This window comes from Betta splendens, chromosome 22 (genome assembly GCF_900634795.4).
Source record: "Betta splendens chromosome 22, fBetSpl5.4, whole genome shotgun sequence".
Taxonomy (NCBI): Eukaryota; Metazoa; Chordata; class Actinopteri; order Anabantiformes; family Osphronemidae; genus Betta; species Betta splendens.
The window spans coordinates 6,396,089-6,413,092 of record NC_040900.2 but is presented as its reverse complement, the minus strand read 5'-3'; the positions used below and the strand labels follow the sequence as shown (position 1 = coordinate 6,413,092).

Genomic DNA, 17,004 nt, shown 5'->3' with positions numbered 1-17,004 from the left:
AAATGACTGTAGTTCCTCTTTCGATTACTGTAGGACAGCTTTTAAAATGCGGATCAGCTGCAGCTCAGACTCACACACACACACACACACACAGAAGTCAGCCGTTGTGAGGTTCTCAGAACTTTGACTCCTCGAGTGAAGCGACGCAGCAGAAAGAGTGCGAGCTAAGCGAAGCGCACGCCGCTGCATGTTCACAGAGACTTAAAGCGGTGTGTTACAACCATGACGACTGGAACCTCTGGCAGCGGGTGGATCCTCTGGATCACTGGGATTCTGCTGGTTTGTGCAGCTGGGGGCCGAGCGCTGGAGCTGCTGAGGGCGACGGAGACGGCAGGAAGTGAGTACAAACCTGGGCTCCGTTATCACTCTGCTGTTTGTTTTCCCGACAGTTTACAATTTGACAAGTGCTTAGAAGCAAATGATTATTTTCTAGAAATAGTATGAATGAGCAGGCTATAGATCTATTTAATATAGATTTACCTAGTAGTGGCTTGTTGCGTGGATGTGACTTCATAGAGCATCTCTCATTCATATGTTGTGGATTTCTTTGTTATTAATTGATTTTACCTTTCTCAAAACTGTTTATATTTTGCTTTCACTCACACTTTACATTGTGTGATGTAATTCGTCCCTCAGGTCCTCTTTCTACTCCCATGGTGCACTGCAGGTGTGCCAGCTATCCCAACGTGACCCTTTGCTCCTGGCCTGGGACCCCCCACGTCCCGCCGCCGCGCTACATCGCCACCTACAGGTAGCTGTAGAGAACAACGTCTGTCCCCCTCGTTTTTCAGTAAGAGGCCACTGACACGATCACGGCGATGCTCAATGTAACTGTGCGTGTGTGTGTGTGTGTGTGTGTGTGTGTGCGCGCGCGTGTGTGTGTGTTAGTGAGAGACACAACCAGTCCTCCACCAAGCAGTGCCACCTCATCCCACCCAGCTCCTCAGCCTCAGCAGCTTCCTCCACCTCACAGCAGGTACCAGTTATTATTATTATTATATTATAACTATTATTATTAGTTATTATTATATTTCTTGGCTTCACGTAGTGTCTTTTCCTGTTTCAGCTGTGGCACTGCCAGCTTCCCAGCCTGAAGCTTCTCACTGACTACATCATCAACGTGACGGCGGTCTATTCTGGGGGCAGCAGCTCCCATCTGGCCAGTTTCATGCTGGAGGACATCGGTGCGCTGTGACTCGCTGGCAGCAAAGTTGCGACGATGTAAACCATAAGAAGGCGTTTAATCGTAATTAACTTTCGTTTGGCAGTGAAACCCGACCCGCCTGTGCACCTCCGGGTTTCCCAACAATCGAAAAGCCTCTTCGTGTCCTGGTCTCCTCCCCCGACTTGGGACAACCTGGACATCTTCCCCCTAAAATACCAGATACTGCACCAGTGGGAACACAGGGGGACACCGAAATCTTTCAAAGTAAGAACAAACCCAACCACAAACATCGCACACAGACGCTTAAAACCACCTAAACGCTGCAGGAAACCTCAAAGAAGTTTCACTCTCGTCTTTTCTGAAGAAGTTTCGCAAGTTCGGTCATTTCCAAACGAGCGTTCACTTCTCTTTTAAAGCAGCGGCAAAGTAGAATAAATCTACAAAGTTCGTTTGTCGAGGCTTCACAGGATGCGGCGTTAAACCAGATTTTCTGTGCTGGGCGTCCTGCAGCTGGGCCCCTTCGAGAGCACCCACATGGAACTGAAGGGCCTGACCCCCGGGAGGCGCTACCTGTTCCGGGTGTGCGCGAAGGAGCTGTTGGACCTGGGCGAGTGCAGCACCTGGAGCTCAGCAGTACAAGTCACCATAGCGAAGACCAGGCCATAGAGACGCACTGTCCTTCATTCCTTCGTCCTGCACCTCCACAGCTAAATGCACGTGGGCTGCAGCTGCACATGCAATGCAAAACTCTTCATACTGTTTTATTTATAAAGTATTTAAGAACCTTTTACATACTTTTGTCTTAAATTAATGATAAAAATAAAGCATTTGTAATGAACCCACTGAGCAGTCAGTCCATTACATCCACTACAAGTGGGGTAACGAACTCCGAGTGTCTGGTGCCCATCGTGAAGGACGGCGGTTTGGGAAGGTGCGTGCTGTATTTCTCTGGGCTGTACCTGCCCGGTCCAGGAATAACAGCAGCGTGACCGGGCCTCTTAGTCCGCTTCTGCATTGAGAAGGAGGGCTGGCGCTGGAGGTAGATGTCCGGGTCGGTGCTGTTGTACCTGCTGGGTCCCGGGGTCATGGACAGGTCCTCGGAGGGAGCGCCGACCTTCCTCCGGCTTGAGAAGCTGTAGCTGGGACTGGAGGCTTTGTTGGGAACCTGGCAACCCAGCAGATTAGGCAGACTGTAGCTGGAGGGGAGAGGGGAACAATGAGCAGGCAGAGATTCAGGAGATCTGTCACGACTGCACATCTGCCCAGATTCGACTTTGATGTAGTTTAATGGCACTAATGCATCTGCACTATATGAGCGCATATTGATGAGGATTGACTCTGTCCTGCTGCTTCCTGCGCTCCTGTCATCACCTGTTGGGCGCCGGCACAGCGTCGACCGAGCGGTACCTGCTTCGGCCGCCCATGGTGTATGACGGGGGCCGGCGGTGAGCGTTTTGGGGCGGGGCCCTCTCTGGGCTGTAGGCTCCCGGACCTGGAGTCTGGAACAGCTCACCTGCAGACGCAACCAGCAGACGGTTGGGGGGAGTTTCCGCTGTTTTATGCATTTTATACTGTGCGTGAGCGTCACCTTTACTCCTCGCGCGCCCCCCTCTGCCCAGGATGGAGTAGGATGGGGACCCCATCCGGCCGAACCGGGTCACGCTAGCCTCGACGTGGTACCTCGGGCCTGGGCTGGAGTCCACGGCCACCACTGCAGGAAGTCAGAACGAAACAAGAGAAACCCTGTGAGCGCAGAGCGGCCCGGACGGGGCCCGGCGGACGCGCGGGAACTCACTGGCGCTGCTCAGGCGGCCGTGGAAGGAGTACGCGGGGCTGCTGGGCTTGGTGAAGTCATGGTTGACGTATCCGACTGTAGGGGGCAGGCTGTAGCGTCCGGGGCCCGGGCCTGTCGGCGGGGGAGGAGGAGGAGGGTGGGAATGATGCAACGGAGCAGCAGTATAGCACAAACACCCGCCCACCGCTGGCTCGGCCGCGTCGCCTCTGATCATTTCCACATGGAGCTCTTTGAATTATTTTCTATGGTTATGCATTTTAACATCCTTCCTCTGTTTATTTGGGACTGGATTCTAAACAAAGTAGAACTCTCAAACAAGTGTGGAGCAACGGCCGTCTAATGCTGTCACAGATTTCACAGCAAAGCCATTTGAACTATAATATAATCCATGTGGTTGCACACACACACACACACACACACACACACACGCTTTTTTTACTGACCTCTTTCTCTTGCAGAGATTATCGGCCGCTTTTTCACCACCTCCTCCATGCGCTGCCAGCCTCTTTCTTCCTCCTCCTGCGCTCGCGTCTCTTCTTCTTCTTCTTTGGCTGCCTGTCACATCTCGGCCCTCGCGTGCGTCTCTCCAGGTGAGTCACGGCCTCCCAGCCTGAATTATACATAGCCGAGGAGGTAAAGAAACTCTATCTCAGCCGAGTGTGCGTCTCTGAGCGCAGCCCCGCACGCTCTCCTCTCCTTTTCCCCAGGGTCCCCTCAGGACAAAATATTTTTACAACTGGGGCCAAAAATTCAACCCTGTCACGGCTCTGGAGAACAGAACCCGGGATTATTTACGACCGCGATGTGTTAGAAATGTACTTTAGAGCTGAGCGATGAGCAAAATCACAAGGCTGATTCATGCATATTCTATAGATTCCGAGAAGCTCTGCAGCACAAATCATTGTGCAGTGACATGTACTTACTAATTGCATGTTAATGACAAACAGTTACTGTAACTGTGCTTCCTGTAGCGCAGCTTGGGTGGTGACCCTCCCAGCTACGCCACGCAGGCTGTAACTAATAGCGCCTCATTACACATGCTATTAAAAATGAAAGGCGCAGCGCTGCTCTTGTTGCTGCCAAAAGTCGATATATGAAGTGAAAACTGCTGCTGCGTCAATAAACACCCCCCAATATTTTGGTTGTTCATCAAATAGAGCACGAACCACATGACAGTCAGTGATTTAACAACATGCTACAAAAGGGATCAAACTCATGCAGAGCATCTAATGATTTAAAGTAACTTTTTTAAATGTATTTAAGTTCTATATAGTCAGTATATATCATCTATATGTCTATATATATACATAAACTTACTCTATGTCACAGGATTAATAATAATCCATCTACTATATTAACTTTACAGATGTAATTTATTGCTTAATGTAAAAATCCCCCTGATTTAGTGGCTGAAGCTACAGCAGAGGTAACTAAAGCCTTCGGAGCTATGACTAAGAGGAGCGGGGATTAAAAATTAAACGCCACCGCCTCCGAGCGCTCGCGGAGTCCGTACGGAGGCGCTTTAGGTTTCTGAGGGTGAACGGTGAGACGCGGCAGCGATCGGTGTCAGACGCGTCGGCGACGTGACTGAACTGAACACGCAGCGTTTCACTCACGCCCAGCGTTATTACACTGCTGATTTTTGTGAATTAGCGAGCAGTCAGTCACGTCTAGGCCGAGAATTAGAGGAACACGGAGCACCACCGTGTGGACAAGACCCACATTTAAAGGCCTTGTTGATCATTTATACCGTTTCTAACAGAATTTGAAATTGATTTTTTTTTCGTTCTGACTATTTTCTTTTACAGAAAACAGAGATATGAAATAAACAGAACAGAGAAAACAAAGTTGCCAGATCAAAGCCTAAAAAGACTCAAAACTTCATTCACTGATATTTCTTTACTGACTAAACATAACTTAGGAAATAAAACATAACTTTATACAGTTTTAAATATGCTGGTACAATTCAATACAAAAATAAAGGCCGCGAAACGTCTTCACACACAACAACACACGCTGTCACTCAGAAACAGACACATCCTGGGCGTTACAGGCTACAACAAAGCACAAACTACAAATACTGTTATTAATAAGAGTGATTTGCTTTTTACACCAGGACCAGAGGGAAAGCTTCAACCAGAGCGTCCACGCACGGCCAGCGGCCACTAGATGGTGCTTTGGATCCTCCCACAAAGCCTTCGAAACACAACCAACGCTCTGTGATCCTCCCTGGAATCTGTTGTGAGGTTTAGAGCGGCCGCCGCGTGGAACGTCCTCGCTAACGTCCTGGTGGTTCGATGTCCACACGGCGCCCGCGGCGGCTCCGCCTCCTCGGCCGGAGCCCGAGTCCACCTCGGCTGGAAAAGATGCATAAAGGAAGAGAGTCCCACTGCTTTTCTTCGGAGGTCCTCTCACGTCCATTGCTGGTGAACGTCCAAAGCAAATTGTCTTTATAATTCCCGTATATGAGTACAATCTTTTTCCGGCATAGACACAAACATGACGCTGGCACTCACTTCTGTTCTCAGATTCCTGCTTCTAAATGCAGGGTGCGCTAGGATTTATCCCCTTGAAGAACCTGAGCAGACGGACACACACGTTAGACATGCCCGCGCTGTGCGGCGAGTGCACTGACACGGACTCCCTCCCGGCGCTAGCGATGCTTACCTACCTGGTTGCGAGCTTTGTGGGACTTCTGCATCAGCACGCGCCACTGGTCGTACAGCTTCATGGACATGCTGCTGCAGCCGTACGCGTGCTTGCGCACCCAGCCGAAGAACTGCTTCAGCTCCCGGCGCAGCGTGGAGTTGGAGTCGCCGCTGGACTTGGAGTCGCAGGAGCCCGACATCAAGCGCTCTGCGGGCGAGAGGTGGGAGCAGGGAATTAGTTGAACCAGCGGCACCGCTGCGACGGCTGACGCAAGCTACCATTTAAAAACTAATCAGCTGTTATAAATCCCCTCCCGCATTTTTTCCAGTGGTTCCCGACCATCGAGAGAACAACGCCTCCGAAGGATCACACATGAATTATTTGGAGTGATGAAATGATTAAGGAGGCCGGAGAGAAGGCGAACATAGCTCCGAAAGCTCTGAGTAATTGCCTAATTAAAACCATGTGAGAGGTTCCGATGTGGAATCTCTCTTGTGACACTTCTAACAACCTTCAGACATCATCACGGACAGCGTGCTGCTAACGAGTCCAGATCCAGGCTACGTGTGTTAGGTTAAATAGGATCTATGAAGATGGAGGACGATTATAGCTGTCACACACAGCGAAGGCATGAGAATAACTTATAACATAAGTGACATGTAATAAGACGAAGGTGTAAGTATTTAAAAGACAACGAAACAGGAGAATAGAAAGGGAAACAGCGTAGACGTGGGTTGAGTGCTCTGATGTGTGGGGTCAGTGAGGAGCTTAGGAATGAATTGTGCCAATGAGTTTCTACCGCAGAGATTGTAAGATGTGTGTTTGAGTGTGTGCTCCAGAGTAATTGGTGCCAAAGCCATAAAGTAGTGGCTGCAAGCTTGATCCTTCTTAAAATTGTTTCACAAATGGGTTTTAGTGGTTTTCAGGAGTTATGATACCAGAATGGAGCCTGCAAGCTTCCAGCAGTGGGCAAACGCTGCAGGTCCCGAGATGCACCGTGACACAAACAACCTGTACTCCTGCAAATAAGCTCCTAAAATGGACTAAGTGTGTGCGTGCGTGCATGTGTGTGCGTGTGTGTGTGTGTGTGTGTGTGTGCGTGCATGCATGTGTGTGTGTGTGCATGTGTTTGTGCGTGCGTGCGCGTGCGTGCGTGCTCACCGCTGTGGGGTGTGGATGCAGCCGTGGGGTGGCTCCACTCGCTCCAGATCCCGGCTTTGCGAGACCCATAAATGCCCACGGGGTTGCAGCGAACCTGGGGAAGGTGAAAGCGTTCGAGCTCTGAAACACCGGCCGGTCACAGAATGTGTCTTTGTGTCTCTGTCCACCGGGAGGCGCACACACGTACCTGGACAAAGTACACAGTGCCAGGTCTGAGTCCAGCCAGCCGGCAAGAGGTCTGGTTCCCAACGTCATCCATCACCTACGAGACACAAAGAGACGGGAACACAAGGGAGTCACGCTGGAGGTCTGACCACAGTATTAAATACCAATGGGCAAGAACTAAAACACAAGGCAGGAACAAGATGTCGAAAGAAACCGCAAACCATGTACAGACCAAAACATGCATGAGCACCACATTGTTTGGTGGCTCCTGATCAGCGTGTTTATGAAAATATTTTCATGTAATTGTGCCTGCTGGGTAAAATCTGCTCCCTGTTACTTATTCCAAAGCCGGATGTGCTGGGACGCACATGGGAGCAGGCGCAGGTACGTGGAGACTCGGGGGTAATAAACGACCTATAGTTGATGATCAGATGTGGCGTGGTGATGCTTTCTGTTCGCTAACACTTGCTAATCGAGACGCCAACAGAAAGCAGAAGGTGGAAATTCCAGGCGCGTGAGGGCTAATGATGCTAGAAGGAAGAGGTTACCGCTGAGTGTCTTTACAGCCATATTGAAGACATTAACAGCTGAGATGTATCCCTCCATTCCTCAGCATGACCTCATGATTAGGGCCAGTTCAGAAGGAAAGCGTGTTTTGTTTTCACCACCAAACCCTTAAAGCCACTTGGATTTAAGTCTCCGCTCTCCTCTTTCTCATCCCTCCGTCGCCGCTCCACTCCCCCCTCCTTTTCTTTTTCCACTTTGCGAGCAAAGACTTGCTTGTATTACATCGGTGTAATTCCCCCTTAATTACTGGAGAATCTTCACTTTTACCCAGGGGATTGTGGGAAGCGCCACCTGCACGGCTGTATTTTTCATTCATTAAAGGTCTGAGTCGAGGTACACAGTGGCTCTGGCATTTGTTTTTCTCCTGATCAAAACCTGACTTCCAGATTTATGGCTGATGAAATGTGCGACCAGCCCAACTATTAACTCATCTGGCAGAGTAGGCTTCAATCAGACTAGATTAGAAGTGATTACAGCTTTAAGATGAGAAACAGCTGGGCCAGCGCTTCGGTGATACGGGCTCTTTGAATGTAGGAGGCTAAAAAGCATCGGTTTGTGTCCTTCTAGCTCTGTGTCCTTTTCCTTTACCTTCCAGTCTTGGCTGTCCTCCAGTCTGTAGCGAATCTGGTATTTAGCCTGAAACAGGAAGTCTTTGAGAGCAGGAGGAGCTTCCCAGCGAACACTCAGCTGATCCTCCAGCTGCCCAACGCGGCTCACAGTCACACCTGAGGGGGGATCCGTGGTCACTGCGGACGACAAAAGAAGAGGGTGACTTCACGGATTCCATTCCACTGATGGTTGCACGCATGTCACAGGCAGAACTTACTGTCTGCATCTGCAACCCATGCTCTTCCATTAAAAAGAAGGTGAACGTGATACTTGTTAAACATGATGCTGCAAAACAACTGGCTTTAAAATTAAACTGCTATGAATGTTATTTTCGAAAGTGGGATTTTTAAAGCAGCTTGATCTGCTTGGTTATGGCCACTAGGGGGCAGCAAAACCAGATTTAAATAAAACATTATAATCTAAATATCTTACAGCATATTTATCATGTATTTATGCATAGAGCAGCTATAGTAAATATCTAGTTGTGTTTCTGTTCAATATTAACTTTCCTTTAAACGTTATTCCTTTAAACTTTATTTTCATCTCGACTCATCCCTTATATAAAAAGTTGACTGCTGGAAATAAAAATTAGCCCGCTGAGAATGACTCTGTAACTATAAATTCAAAGGATTGAGCTGATACTAAAAAAGACGCCTCAAAGATCAGAGAGCAGAGTGGAGCAGTAGAAAGAGATCGTAACATGTTTCACATTTAAAAAATATTCATTTCATATGAAGATATTGATTCTTGCAGCTTTACAGTGACCTCAATTTGTGCCAAATGTACTTCTGGATTTTATTTCTATTTTGCAAAAGCAGTGGCTTGTATCTATGACCATAACTTAATCATCAATGCATGTGTTAAATGTGCAGTGACTTCATAAGAGGCACAAACTGGGTATTCTTGTATTTATTACTTCCATTAACACGTTTATTTCTTTCCTGAGGACTTAATGATAAACTTCTGGTGGACAGATGGCCCAGATTATCCTTTCGAGCCAAGCTCCAGAACCTCATAGCTTAGAGGCATCTTTACAGTTATCAACAAAATCCATTCAATTTGAATTTAAAAGCAATAGGAGTGATGTCTTTATGTCTAACAGCACAATGAAGGATTGTTAGGAACTGGCGGAGGTTTGCGGTTTCCGAGTGCCTTCTAGTGTCTGTGTGGGATGAGGGAGGTTCTTCATCTGACAACAATTATCTATCCGACAAACAAACGTGGTGACAGACCATTATTTTAGCTTTCCTTGCTCATAATGTCAGGCCTTATGAGTAAACAAACAAAGACGACCCAGGAGGGTAAAAGTGGGAACTGACACGAGAGTTCTCAATGAGCCTGGTCGCCAGGAACTGGGGACTTCAGGCTGCATTCAAAAAAAAGGAAAACCAAAGTCTAAAAGTTTAATTTTTTTCTTTTTTATGTCAGTTAATTTTATATGATTGATTTTTTTATCTCTGCTAATTTTGTCCTCAGCAGTTAAGAACAGGCCAGTGGGCAAGTTCAGCGGTAATGACAGGATATTACTGTTCTCTGGTGTGAAGCTAACGAGCAACATCAATCAAAGTGTTTAATCAAACTGTAATGAGATGCATACTATGATCATCAAATTAACAAGGATATTATAATATAAATAAACTCCACTTCACAGAGGTCAGTAAATGCAATATGGTACATGTGCATTACTTACTATTACATGCTTTTTATTTGCTCTGTAGTTTATTTATCAAGGATTTTCAGTTTGGTTGATTTTATTACAATTATTCTAGATAATTACTACATGAACACAAAAGTTCAAACATAATAAGATAAATAACGTCTGATCTGTTCTAACTGTTCTAATAAATAAATACACTAACACAGATTACAGATGTTTATTAATGAGAGTAAATGTGTTATTGCTGAACGCATTCTGTATTAAAAAAATATGTGAGATGTCATGAATTACGATCAAACAATGTAATTAATGTTGCATCATCCTTCAACACGTTGCCTCTAGTATCTCGGTTCAGAGGGTTCTGAAGGAACCTGTAGGTGTTTCCGCCTCGCCTTCGGCAGCGATTGGACTCTACCTCATCGGTGTGACTCACGCAGCCCGAGCGTGCAGGTGCGGTTGCTGTGTTTTATGACCCGCCGCTGTTGTGGAAACTGACGCCCGCGCTCGACGGCCGCGGCAACCGGGGAGAAACAAAACGCGCACGCGCGCTAGCCCGCGGACGCGAGTCCAGAGGCCGCCCACGCCGCGCCCGCCTTTTCCCATACGGTTCCTGGGCCTTGCCCTGCCCCCGGGGTGCGTGCGCAGGTGTGTGCGTGCATGCATGCATACATTAGGGAAGGAAGGGATCACATGACGGCGGACCGCTGACGTGATCGCCTCTGAAACTCTATACGCTGCTCTGGCGCATTATCAGGAACATGCTAGGAGGGAGCCGCGGCGAGAGCTGAAGGCTAATCGGGTTGTGTTATTTCAGGTCCAGGTCTTAAAGCCTCTGATCCCAAACATCCACCGGCCTCGAGGGTCTCCGACCATCGGAGACAGTCTGGCACCTTCCAACATTGCCTAAAAGGGGGTTAGCGCCTGTTGCGTGCGTGTGTGTGTGTGTGTGTGTGTGTGTGTGTGTGTGTGTGTGTGTGTGTGTGTGTGTGTGTGTGTGTGTGTGTGTGTGTGTGTGTGTGTCCAGTGAGCATGACTAAAGAGAAAATGATCTCATCAAAGGAGAGGGCGTTCCCGCCCGTCACACACCTACGCTCGTCCAGGTGTGGACATGCATGTGTGTATGAGGGGGGGTAACGGGGGAAGAATTTGGTCTCGTTGCCCCCTCCGTCCGCCCGAACGGCGCTAAGCCGAGGCGTGAGCTAAAGCACAGCTTTAAAAGGGAACGCCGCTCGCCTCCCATCGGAATAAGCCCCGGCGAGAGGTGGGTCCCGGCCCCCGGGACGGCGCCAGCGGCCCGTCTGTAGGAAAGAACGCGCCGAAGCGGCGATTGTAAAGATGCCCATATGAGGGTAAAACCACGGTCAGGCTCGTTTCCAACCTGCGGGTCACAAGACGCATCGGAGGATTACGAGATAATAGGCAGGAATGAAAAGCGGCTCATCGTGGGAGCTTCGCTGAGAATTTAACCTCCGCACAGCTTCTGTTACATCTAGTGGCCTCCTAAGGTGTCTGTTACACGGAAATCCAACCACTAGAATGTGAAATAATGTTCTAAAGGCTGCTTCAGATGGTTTGTTACTATCATTATTATTGCCCTTGTCATTATTATACCCTCTAAAGTAGTTTAATAGGTCACGAGAATGATGCTAGTTCCATTCATTCCTATAAAAGTTGCTCACTGGGCGAGTTGTAGCTTGTTAAACACCCGAAACCAAACTTAGCATCTTCTATATATGTGTTAATAAAACATAATGTGCTGTTATGGATTTGACCCATGAATCTGTCCACTGGATCGGAGGAAACGCTCCTAGACTCACTGGAACCTTGACATTACTGCTGTCAGGAAAATGATATAACCACTAATTGTTAATGTTACACCATTTTGTGCACGGGTTAAACAAACAAGATACAACGTGTTGATTAATGAGCTGTAGATGTTCTGGCATATTTATCTGTGTGAGACATATTGGTGCTCCAGGTTTTAGCTTCAAGTGAATTTCTATTAAATGAGACACGCTACATGGCTTTAGTCCTTTCTGTTTCCTCCCACAATAACTTTTTTAAATGAAGCTATTTAACTAGCACATGTAAATGTTAGGAAATAAATAGATTTTTTTGCAGAAAATACACAACATAAAACTTTTATGTTTGCTCAGAGCGCTTTTCTAGTTTCCTCAGTTCTGCTTTCAGGTGGTTTCCACTCTCCCAGATCACAAACCGGGGACTCGTTGACACCAGGACCATAGATCCACAGCGGTCATAAAGACGGGGTCAGGGGTCACGCGTCCTACTCACCCACGTCTAGGATGTCCAGGGTGATGACATCAGAGGTGGCGCGGCCCAGCTGGTTGGAGGCCTCCACCCAGATCTCGTAGGGCGTGAAGAGGTGCAGGTCCCTGGTGATGCTGCAGGAGTACGGCTGCGTGTGAGTGTAGTCCTCACACTCCTTCTCTTTACCGTACCACCTTAAAAAACAGTTGAATATAATTATATGATATTTGTTAGTATCTGTTTGGGTGTTATGTTTTACTAAAGATATAAAATCTAGCCCATCTGCAACGTATTTCAAATGTACGGCTGCCAGATGAAGTTCAGTTTCCTTAATTCTCATTAGGGCTGACGTTTTTTACCGCTGACAGGCTTTTGCCCTCTGGCAACCACTCACACAGTGCGTTCTGCCAAAGAGCTGAGCTATTTTGTCTCGTTCCAGCGCCGCTCGTTACATGAACATTTCTGAGGCACGTCAGAATCCCGACCTCTGGAACGATGTTTGCTTTGGATGGAAGGCGCTGCATCGGACTCGTGGGGTGGAGGCTGGGTGCGTTTTCCTCCCCGTCTACATGTTTTGTGCGACTGCGGGTGTGTGCGGCGTACCGGAGCTTGTACTTGAGCGTGTACTGCGTGCTGATGTTGGTCTCGCCTTTTCCTCCCGGAGCCCAGCTGCAGGTCAGGTCTTTGGTGTTCCTGGACCAGCAGGTCAGGTTGACCGGCTTCTCTGGAGGCACTGGGACGGGGAAAGGGAGGGGGGGGGGGGGGGTAGCGGGTGAAGGAGGACAACAGGTGGACAGAGGGGAGAGAAGCGTGGGACAGGATCAGTGAGGGGAAGAACGTCCTCCTCCCCCTGAGCGTAGTTCGCTCTGTTCCTCCCAAATTGCTGTGTTTTTTATTCTTAATTGGACTTCGTGCGCGTCAGTGTGTGTCGGCGTGTGTGCGTGCGCGTGCGTGGTCTCATCGGGTCAGACGCGGGGGCCCCGCCACCATTCCCCATCTCTCAGAACACTGGGTTCTCGGCTCTAGTGTCACACAGGCTGCGGACCCGCGTGTCCTGTGTCTGACAAAACGTTTTTGTTCCTCGTGTGTTTATGAGGTCCGAGTGTGAGGACATTTTTAAATGTGAGGACACTTTCGGGCGTCTCCGCGTCTTCAAAGAGCTGCGGGACAGTATTTATTACAGCCGCCGTAGCCGTCATTCCTTTGTGGACTCGGCTCCGCTGCTAATCGCTAATCACGCGGCCACGTTCAGCTCAGACGAGTCGCGGTTTAATGACCGTTTCTGTCAAACGGGAGATTCCTGCCGCGCGAGGAATGGACCACACAGGCGGTGGAGTCGGCGCACAGCGACACACACTCGCTGGGCCCGGAGGCAGCAACACTAAACGTGAAATACAGCCACAACCGCGTGGGGACCCGTCAAACGCTGCCCACTCCTTATTCCCACTTCCTCTTCACGCCTCTGACCCGGCCCGCGTTCGGCCCCGCCCCACTTACTGCCGACGTAGAGGCAGGAGCCCGCCAGGATGTGGCCCTTGTGGTTGTGGCAGACCAGGTTGTCCCCCGACTTCTGCTTGGAGGCGCTGAGGCCGGCCAGCGTCACGCTGAGGTTGGTGGGGCTCAGCACGCGGTACAGCGCGCTGGGCAGCTGCTGGCCGTTCAGGGTCCAGAACAGGGAGCCGGCGTGGACGCCCAGGTCCGGGTGGACCCAGCAGCTGGCGGTCAGGTTGGAGCCCATGCGCAGGACGGGGTCCTGAGGGTAGATGACCGCTACATCTGGAGGAGGGGGGGAGGGGGGGTTAGTGAATAACACACCTAAATGTGGTGACGTCACATTTAGCGTCAGCTCCGCTAGAGTTACAGCAGCTCAGAGGGAAACACAAACCAGTGCTATAAAATATGAGAATCTTCCTAAAAGTTTTTTTATTTTTTTTATTTTAGTTTTGATGTTCTCGTCCGCCGGTAAATCTCTGTCTTGTTTTCTGTGCTTTTCAACCTCTAGTCCCTCAAAACAGCTGATTAAAATAGTTCTATTTACTATTTAGTATTGTTTTAGCAGATGTGTAACGTTTAATCTAAAATTACAGCTGCACAAGTGGCATCGACTCAAATATTTTCAGCTCGTGTGTCTGTTTTTTCTGCGTGTGTGTTTGCGAGTCGGCTGCTTTGTGCGAGCGGTTGTGATGTCGTTGTGAGCGCACCTCGATCAACAATCGCTCCTCAACAAGCGCAGCTTAACGAGACTGACGCCTGAATGGTGGAGAGGCTTTCGCTTTGATTGCAGTCGGACAAAGCATCAGAAAGAGAAGAGAAGAGAAGAGAAGAGAAGAGAAGAGAAGAGAAGAGAAGAGAAGAGAAGAGAAGAGAAGAGAAGAGAAGAGAAGAGAAGAGAAGAGAAGAGAAGAGAAGAGAAGAGAAGAGAAGAGAAGAGAAGAGAAGAGAAGCACAAAAACACGTATTTAAGACGACATCTGTAAAGAAATCGAGGTCGAACACCAGCACTTTGTCGTCGTCTGACTCCAAATCTGCGCCCGGAGCCACATCCATTCATCTTTCAGCCACGTTTAGTGACAGACACAACGTCGGCCCTTCTTTTTTTGGAGAAGCCGCTTCATGAGGAGGTTAATTCCACTGTAACGTTAATATCACGCTTCAATCCGGAGCTTTGACATCAACACACACACATGGACAAACAAACACATGCACAGAGGCCGGTTGTCTTTGTCACCAGATACTGTGCACTGAAGGAGCCTGTGATTAGTCAATAATGTGCCGATTCGGCTGAATAACAATCAGTGTTTACGTATTCCAGGCCCTGGAGCGGGCGTGAAGCCCCCTAACACCCCGACCGTCATAGTTCAAACACATAATTACCGCTGTTTATTATCTCTGGTCCACACACTAGAGGAGGAAATGCTTAGTGGAATATCACTTGTTTGGACGGCTGCTGCGACCGGGGCAGGTGACGGAGAATAGGAGGTCTCCGGCGCGAAAACCCGCCTTTTTATGCTGTCACTCGTCAAAAGGTGCGTGACGTTCCCCTCTTGTCTCCAAAGCCCTGTTTATTCTCCACTCATCCGTGGAGCAGTTCAAAGCAGGCCTGCGCCTTTCTCTGTCCGCCGCACAATGGCCGGACATGTGGAACGTTTTGAGGGGCCGGCGTGGACGAGCCAAGTGGAAGAAGTCACGCAACATTTAGGGACAATGAGCCATGCGGCGCCGAGCGCGCAGCCGGGACCAAGTGGCAGATGTTCTCCGCTGGCCTCCATTGCTTCACACGTTCCCATTTTGGGGCTATTCAAACCGGCGCGTTAACAGGAGAGACGAGGGGTTATCGAAATAAGGCAAAAAGAGACGTGGAGTCAAATACAAGGTACAGAACATAGAACATCGGGCTTTAAAGTCCCACGACCTGCAGTAGAACCTAGCAGATCAGTGAGGAAAGTCCAATTCCATATTTACACGGTTTTATTTCAGCGGCATCTATAAACCACAGACACTGAGTTGAGGGAAAGCACCTTCCATTATCACACTGAATAAAACAGTAATGACCAATTAGGCCCTATAATAAACAGCAGCACAGCTCATGATCAAGGCTCATTGTCCCCTTTAAGCCCCTACAACTATACTTTCTTTTATTAGCGCCTTTCAGGCTGGATGAATAGCAGGAGATCCTCTCTGAACAGCTATTCTTCGCCAGTGAGCTCACCATAAAAACTAATCCAGCCACTTAACAGGGGAAGCGGACATAACTTTGATTTATTTACGTTACTGTGCATTACGCTGCCGGTTAACATTCTCCAAAACCTGGGCAAATGATGTCACAGCTTCGCCGCGGCCCGTAAAGCCTCCATGTGTTAAACGAATTACGGGCCGACTTGTCGAAATTCAGCCTCCCGGGGGGACGAGTTTTCTCTGCGGGGACACAACAGGCATAACATACCTCGGCAGGTCGCATCAATAACAGGAGCTGTCAAGTGTTTCCCCAATGTGCCCAGGAACGGCCCAGTGTGGACCCCGAGCGGGTCGGACCTCATTATGTAAGTCATCTTGGGAAAGAATGTGCAGATTTATGTTGGATTGTGATACATTTGACGCCCAGTGTGTAACACTACACTATTATAGGTCACTGTTACTGCTGCATGTGACTTACACACACATGTGCTGTTTCCTGCTACTACTAGGTGATTTTTAAAGAAGCCTAAGTGACATTTTATTGTTCTCCCAGTTGATATCATAACACCTGCTCTGTCCACTCTGTATCTCCGCTATCCGTGCAACTTTGTGTTGAACTCCTGCCGGGATCCATTTTTTTAATCATTTTCCTCCTCGCCAGTGAAGGGGAGCGTCACGCACACGCTCCCCACAGCATCACGCGCTGACACGCGGAGCGAGCTGGCCGCGCTGGGCCAAGACACGCAGGCTCCCACGCACCCGAACCCGCGACTCTGCGCATCGGCGTGCAACTTACGTGTGGACAGGGACAGCGCGCCGGGCGCGTGCAGCGTGAGGAAAAGCACGCAGAAATCCAAGACGCCTTTCATCTTCCCCCACTTCGTGTTTATCCCACGGATCCCGCGTCCCGTTGCCGCGTCTGCTGTCCTTGTTGTTGTTGTTGTTGTTGTTTATCTGTCGCCTTTTCTCGATCCCGGAGAGAAATCCACGCACAGTGGAAGGGAAGGGAAAAACCCGCACGGGTTCAAGGCGAACGTTCCGGATTTTATTAAGAAGACAAGCGTCGGGAGGGAAGGAGCGCACTAGAAAAAGCGTGACCCAGTGGAAAAAGTCCCCGTCCGAGGAGCCATGAGGCAACTCGTCCCCTTAAAGCACGAACGCGTCCGTGTAGCACGTCCTGAGTGCAGTCTTTTCCCTTCTTAATGCTTCCTGCAGTTAAATCATACACAAGTTCATACTTTCTAAGCCCCTCCTCTCTCTCTCTCTCTCTCTCTCTCTCTCTCCCTCTCT

At 49.1% G+C, this 17,004-nt stretch overlaps 3 protein-coding genes and 1 long non-coding RNA gene across 7 annotated transcripts in view; 2 read left to right on the top strand and 2 right to left on the bottom strand.

The window, feature by feature from the left end:
* Window positions 1-70: 70 nt before the first annotated feature.
* On the top strand, window positions 71-2,008 carry ebi3 (Epstein-Barr virus induced 3). The gene is made up of 6 exons (XM_029140119.3): window positions 71-337; window positions 637-751; window positions 889-976; window positions 1,067-1,184; window positions 1,269-1,429; window positions 1,676-2,008. The coding sequence occupies exons 1-6, from the start codon at window positions 223-225 to the stop codon at window positions 1,829-1,831; spliced, it is 753 nt and encodes a 250-aa protein (XP_028995952.1). The 5' UTR covers window positions 71-222; the 3' UTR covers window positions 1,832-2,008.
* Window positions 1,912-4,229, bottom strand: odf3l2a (outer dense fiber of sperm tails 3-like 2a). Its single transcript, XM_029140117.3, has 5 exons — window positions 3,404-4,229; window positions 2,961-3,071; window positions 2,754-2,876; window positions 2,537-2,678; window positions 1,912-2,361 (listed from the first exon to the last, which is right to left on the bottom strand). The coding sequence occupies exons 1-5, from the start codon at window positions 3,450-3,452 to the stop codon at window positions 2,016-2,018; spliced, it is 771 nt and encodes a 256-aa protein (XP_028995950.1). The 5' UTR covers window positions 3,453-4,229; the 3' UTR covers window positions 1,912-2,015.
* Window positions 4,230-4,840: 611 nt separating this feature from the next.
* crlf1a (cytokine receptor-like factor 1a) overlaps window positions 4,841-17,004 on the bottom strand; it is a 24,303-nt gene continuing 12,139 nt past the window's right edge. Inside the window, exons 1-10 of one of the 4 annotated variants that reach the window (XM_029138932.3) lie at window positions 16,511-16,953; window positions 13,537-13,815; window positions 12,643-12,772; window positions 12,064-12,233; window positions 8,091-8,248; window positions 6,958-7,032; window positions 6,771-6,864; window positions 5,628-5,816; window positions 5,477-5,538; window positions 4,841-5,383 (exon numbers count right to left, since the gene is read on the bottom strand). In XM_029138932.3, coding sequence (XP_028994765.1) covers window positions 5,522-5,538; window positions 5,628-5,816; window positions 6,771-6,864; window positions 6,958-7,032; window positions 8,091-8,248; window positions 12,064-12,233; window positions 12,643-12,772; window positions 13,537-13,815; window positions 16,511-16,583 — 1,185 coding nt within the window. In that variant the 5' untranslated portion in view covers window positions 16,584-16,953 and the 3' untranslated portion in view covers window positions 4,841-5,383; window positions 5,477-5,521. Of the gene's footprint in view, window positions 5,539-5,627; window positions 5,817-6,770; window positions 6,865-6,957; window positions 7,033-8,090; window positions 8,249-12,063; window positions 12,234-12,642; window positions 12,773-13,536; window positions 13,816-16,510; window positions 16,954-17,004 lie in introns of those variants that run through there. The other 3 variants (XM_029138929.3, XM_029138931.3, XM_029138933.3) reach the window with 3 other exon arrangements.
* LOC129603623 (uncharacterized) lies at window positions 5,689-6,491 on the top strand. Its single transcript, XR_008693696.1, has 2 exons — window positions 5,689-5,829; window positions 5,938-6,491. It is a non-coding gene; the product is annotated as an uncharacterized LOC129603623 (long non-coding RNA).

Coding starts and splice junctions, on each gene's coding strand:
- ebi3 (XM_029140119.3), top strand. CDS start 223: ATGACGACTGGAACCTCTGGCAGCGGGTGGATCCTCTGGATCACTGGG. Junction 1,185..1,268: donor TTTCATGCTGGAGGACATCG/GTGCGCTGTGAC, acceptor TTCGTTTGGCAG/TGAAACCCGACCCGCCTGTG. Junction 1,430..1,675: donor GGACACCGAAATCTTTCAAA/GTAAGAACAAAC, acceptor GGCGTCCTGCAG/CTGGGCCCCTTCGAGAGCAC.
- odf3l2a (XM_029140117.3), bottom strand. CDS start 3,452: ATGGAGGAGGTGGTGAAAAAGCGGCCGATAATCTCTGCAAGAGAAAGA. Junction 2,877..2,960: donor CGGCCGCCTGAGCAGCGCCA/GTGAGTTCCCGC, acceptor GACTTCCTGCAG/TGGTGGCCGTGGACTCCAGC. Junction 2,679..2,753: donor GGGGCGCGCGAGGAGTAAAG/GTGACGCTCACG, acceptor TTGCGTCTGCAG/GTGAGCTGTTCCAGACTCCA.